The following is a 5,647-nucleotide window of genomic DNA, read 5'->3' as shown; positions in this document are numbered from 1 at the left end:
CAGACATATTATTAGTGGTTTTGCTTTAAGGAAAACTAAACGTTTCGCAAAAAAAAAAAAAGTTTAGGTAGGCGATGTTCCGGATGTCACACCTCAAGAAGCTCTTGGTCAACCTAAACTTCATGAAACGACTTTGCGTTTGAATACGGCGTTAACACACTGCACAGCCTCAGATTCCTTTACATTTTTGTCAGTTGTAAGATTAGGGTAATGTGGCATTAACACTTTTAAAACACAAGGATATGTTTCATCAATCTTAATTTGAGGAATGATATTTATAGTTGCCATAACTCTTATTTCATTCGATCCATAGGCCTTCTGGAGTTCTAAACTTGAGAGGTTCTATACACCATACAATATAAACGACATAAATGATAATAAATCCACACACATAAACACTCACCTCTATGTGTTCATATTTTATTGTAAACTATCTGGAACCTTAAACACTAAAACCGAATATGAAAATGTAAACTTCAAGGGGGTTCAAGTGATTATTTGTTTCCATGTTTCCTTTTTAAGGCTGTTTTATATGTTTATCTACCTGGAAAGACCAACATATCATAAATTAAGAAAAAAGAGTAAATTTAAAACCATTTTAATATGACAATGATCTTTTAAATGTAAATTATAGTGACAGTAATAAAGTATCAGCACTGTCTCTCTGGTGAGATGTCTGCATGTACTGTATATGTGAGGTGTATGTGCGCATACATACACATTTACCCTCAAAGAGGATATGCCAGTTTGTGAAGAAGAGCATTAAGGTAATTTATGAGAAGTCTCTCTTTTTTTTTATCCTGGTCTTCATATGAGAGTCATCAAAAGTGTCACTGTCTCTTATTGTACAAAAAGAAACATTTTAGTGGCTCTTTAGGAGCCGAGATCCACCAGACTGGATGTGAGGGGTCCAAGAAGAGAGTCCTGCAGCTGGTGTGGATGTCCTTGAAGGCTGCTCATTGGGTACGTGGAGCCCCCACTGTGATTCATGTTCCCCTGTAGCAGCAGGACCGAGTTCTGATCAGGGCTTTGCGGTGGAGAGAAGTCATCTTCAGAGCTTGACATCAGGGACTTGGCCCCATCCAGAGGGGACAGCTGGTTCTGTTTACTGCCTCCTGAATTATTGTTCTCACTGTTCTCCCTGTGTGTTGTGGAAAGAAAACAGACCGGGGTTGACCCCGGGAAACAGCCGTCAGACTTGGGGATAAGTTCAGCATACACAAAATGACCAGTATGTCTCCTCCGCTGCTAAAATAAGACAGCGAGACACTGGAAGTAAATTTAGCCATAAAGCCTGAAAAATAGGCATTCCCAAATATGATACACCCCAAAATAGACCATATGTGGCCCTGAAAAATGGATTTTTTAACATGTTAAATCATGATAGGATTCACAGATTTATTAGAGATGGTAAACCACATTCTTCCGTAATAACAGTAATATGTATGTGTGTACATGTGTAGAGCACTGATTTGATAAATGCAGTGCATATTATAAATCTAACATTAGTGATACAATTTGTAATTATAGAGTATGTGGCGATTATATAATTTTTCCTGTTAAGTTTCCAGCTGTTTAGACAGCACAATTACCTTGCAATTCTGTTCAATTTTATGCTGAAAGATAATTATATAAAATGCACCTTCCCAGAAGAATGAGTTGATCACAGTAATACAAGTTTTTCACAAGCTGTATATGTTTGACTGTCGCATTTCTAAGACGGTGAAGTGAAGCTGTCAGATGAGCACATTCATAAGACACCAAACCATATCATTGGAAATACAATTATGGCTACTAGAGAAATAACAAAATATAATCTATCATATGCAGTAATTGTAATTTAAAATCTCAAAATAATTAAGTGTAATTTTGATTATTAAAAATACATCTTGCATTTTTGATGCCCTTAGCAGAAGTTTTAACTATAATGAGGATATTTTGTTGTTTTAAACCTTTTATTTTTGTTAGTTGCAACTTGTAATTTAAAATAGGATATTTAAAAATATTACAAAATAATATTGTCACCTTAAATAGTGTTAATAAATTATCTGATTTAACACAAACTATAACCAAAATGTTCATTTTTAGGCTTTTGCCATTTGTCATTTCCTGTAATGTCCATTGCCCTAAAATCACCTTGTTATGATTTCATGTTTGCTAATATGACTTAATATATGATTACTGTTATTATTAATAGTAGTTGTAATGCCTGCATTGATCACCTTATTAATGTTATTAACACTTGCATTTTCTTTTTTGTTATTTTGGATGTTGTCATTAATTGTGATGAACGTATCGTCCTTTATAAATAAACACTTGACATTCATGATAGCACATGACTAGGTAGAGCAGATGTTTTGCTAGCAAATCAAAAATTAAAGGAAAAACAAGATTTTTAACTCTCAAATCGTGCTTATGACGCCAGACTTCTAAAGTTGATTCTACGAGGGCTATTTTTTGCTGCGTGACAGCTGGGGTATCCTGCCTTTCTGTTAAAACATTCTGTTACTTTTTGTAAATTATTTCTTCTCATTTCACGCACACGCTTAGAGAAGACGCCTGATAAACACTTTTATTAGAGTTAGAAAGTAATACGAACATTATTGAAATGTAATGAATTATGAATCGTCGTGAAATGAAGTTTGTTTAACGTGTACTACAGGGCCCTCTGACGGCATGTAAATTTCGCACTTCAACCAAAACATTTGCTTTATCGAGTCAGTTGTATCATTTGCGTGACCGCTATATCAGTGATTTGTTGTTGATGAAATTATTTATGTGCAGACATTTCTAAATGTTCACCAAATACATTACGTATCGCTCACTTCGGGAAACATTCCGTTACGCTTCTTCAGCTAACTTTGAAAACCTTGCGGCTGTTTCACACCATATAGTAAACCGCGCTTTCTTATAAATCCGGACAGCGGTGAAATTATCACGGGCATCCCTTTTGAATGGCATTAGCCTTACCGTTCTTTCGCCTCGGCGGCGCGATCTCGCTGCCTTCTGTTCTTGAACCAGTTGCTGACCTGCGTGGTTGTTAGTCCAGTGGCCTCGGCCAGTTCTCTCTTCTCCCGGGGCGAGGGGTACGGATTGTGGGTGTACCATTCCCTCAGAACCCCCCGGGACTTTTCCTTAAAGCAGTAACTCGTTTCCTCCCCGTCCCAAATGGTCCTGGGCAGCGGGAATTTTCTCCGCACTCTGTACTTGCCCACTGCACCCAAAGGTCTGCCTCGCAACTTTTCCGCCTCCACGTAGTGAGCCTTCAGCCAAAGCTGCTGGAGTTTGGGATGATTGTGCGGCGAAAACTGGTGACTCTCTAATATTTTGTAGAGCTCTCGGAAGTTTCCCCGGTGGAAAGCCACCACTGCCTTAGCTTTGAGAACACTCTCGTTCTTGTGCAGGTGATCGCATGCTGGCAGGGACCATAAAAAGCGACCCAGTCGTTCCAAATTGCCCCCCTGTTGAAGTACCTCACACACGCAGGCCACTTGCTCCTGGGTAAACCCAAACGAGGGAAGCATGGACATGATGTCAATGGGCGAAGCACCTTTAAACGAAAGAAACAGATCAAGAGAGCCAGATAAGAGTACCAAAGTATACCTCTGAAACAGAGGGGGTGCTCGAAAACGGGCCCTCGAATACCTTTCTTCTAAAGTTGTGTCTCGGTTCAATGTGGTGCTGATTAAAAAAAAAAAAAAAAAAAAAAAAAGGAAATCCGATTATTGGGGGAGTATTCCAGTGGCGATAGTCTCCGCGGTGTTAGATGTGATTGTTAGGACAATTTGTTCCTCTTCTGGTTATGTCAGCCTTAAAGAGTGCGCATGGAGACTCTGATTGGCTCGGAGCTCCTCCTATGCCCTCTCTTTGCAGCTCCATTTCCTCCGGAGAGAAACGTCAGGGCCCTGAAACTTGAACCCCTTCTCAAGTGTTACCTGAGGGAGCTGATCGTCTCTATACAAATCAATTATTACAGACCTTTTAAAACCCATTTTCATTGCAACAGACCCACTCATTTTTGGTGAGCTAATATTTAATTACGCTAATTCTAATGATGAATAAATAATGAATTGATCAATAGCCTGGAGGGTTATATATTTTTTTAAGAATACATTATTTATAATCTTGTCCAGTTGACTTGTCCACTTTTAGTGAGTGGTGACGTGAACACATCTATGAAGAAAGAAGTGATAACCTACCAAAAGAAAAGGGATGTCGTCTGATGATGTATCATTTTCCGCTTATCTATCTATCTATCTATCTATCTATCTATCTATCTATCTATCTATCTATCTATCTATCTATCTATCTAATACTTTATTAGTTTCACTTTTACATTTATATTACCACATAATACTTACTGTATTTGCAATAACCATTGCCGTACCCTTCTACACAGCAAAATAACAAGTACTGAGAGGTTTGTGACTTTTGGTGGGCGAAAGTGTAAAGACAGTATTATCACACACACACACACACACACATATGTGTGTGTATATATATATATATATATATATATATATATATATATATATATACACACACTATCACGGGGTTTAACCATTCCATTCCTAATTTTACTTTCACAGTGATATTACGTTTGGACACATTTTGTATGTCTTCACATTTCAAACTGTTTATTATCAGCTAAACCTGTTTCTTTAAATATTACATTGGGCATCTATAAAACACAATTTGCACGCCTGATTATTGACTGTTTCGATCAAGTAATTCACTAGTCATGAACGTATACGAAATAATATATTGTGTATGAACAAGGACAGTTATATTTCAATAAAAATAAGCTTATACACGTATACTATAAGGTGTAAGAATGTAAACAACACAGATGCACTGTTCGCTATCAAACTACATTTGTTTCTGATTATGCATTCCGAATTTGTCAGATTATAAGCACAGACAGGTGTGGCTGTTATGCATCTTTTACCAGGGTGGGTTATGCTGCGTAATTTTAATAAGTATCCGTCCATCCCAGTGTTTGAAAGTTTAGATAATTCTAAGACTCGTTGTGCTATTTTTATTTAAATGAATGGCGATTCGTCCCCAGCGACTGGTTTCGGTGCGCGGTAGCAAACACCTCTACACGTTTAGCTCAGAGGCAGAGAAAGTCCACATCTTGAAATAATCAGTTGCTGAGAGCCGTCCGTCCCCCCGGCTTCTCGGGTTAAAAGGGGAGGTCCGGGGAAATGTGGCAGAGCCATTACAGGAAACCTGATAGCCATTCATCAGGGAGTCCAATTGGCGTTGCATTAGTATTGATTAGAAGGCCTGAGTACCGTAATGATCAGAGCAAAAGGGACTAACATGTGGAAACTTAGAATGAAAAGGCTCGGGCATAGCGTCGATGCATAGAGAATATACAATACAACATTTATGAACTTTTCTGACATTGAAAATTTTAAATGTATAAAATACTGTTCACGGAATTAAATTATTTATTTTCAGGTTTTATGTTAAGTTGAAGCATTGCGGAATTATAAACGTTAGAACACAAATTTTTGTTTTGGCGAATTTACGGAAAGACTACATAAAATCATAACCGGATTATATATATATAATGTTCCTTTCTGAAAAACGAAATAAAAAAGCAAAAAATGTTTTATCTCCTTAATTGAAAACTCAAAAG

At 37.5% G+C, this 5,647-nt stretch overlaps 1 protein-coding gene across 1 annotated transcript; it reads right to left on the bottom strand.

Annotated features, from left to right (window-relative positions):
* Positions 1-582: 582 nt before the first annotated feature.
* Positions 583-3,796, bottom strand: LOC114666955 (homeobox protein six1b). The gene is made up of 2 exons (XM_028822010.2): positions 2,971-3,796; positions 583-1,141 (listed from the first exon to the last, which is right to left on the bottom strand). The coding sequence occupies exons 1-2, from the start codon at positions 3,528-3,530 to the stop codon at positions 874-876; spliced, it is 828 nt and encodes a 275-aa protein (XP_028677843.1). The 5' UTR covers positions 3,531-3,796; the 3' UTR covers positions 583-873.
* Between the last annotated feature and the right edge of the window lie 1,851 nt (positions 3,797-5,647).

Source organism: Erpetoichthys calabaricus, chromosome 16 (assembly GCF_900747795.2).
Source record: "Erpetoichthys calabaricus chromosome 16, fErpCal1.3, whole genome shotgun sequence".
Taxonomy (NCBI): Eukaryota; Metazoa; Chordata; class Cladistia; order Polypteriformes; family Polypteridae; genus Erpetoichthys; species Erpetoichthys calabaricus.
The sequence above is the reverse complement of the archived record's forward strand: the minus strand, read 5'-3'. Positions and strand labels throughout refer to the sequence as shown.

What these genes read in the sequence shown, in the direction of transcription:
- LOC114666955 (XM_028822010.2), bottom strand. Translation starts at nt 3,530, where the DNA reads ATGTCCATGCTTCCCTCGTTTGGGTTTACCCAGGAGCAAGTGGCCTGC. An exon ending in GCCGCCGAGGCGAAAGAACG is followed by an intron (nt 1,142 to 2,970) that starts GTAAGGCTAATG and finishes CACAACACACAG; the next exon opens with GGAGAACAGTGAGAACAATA.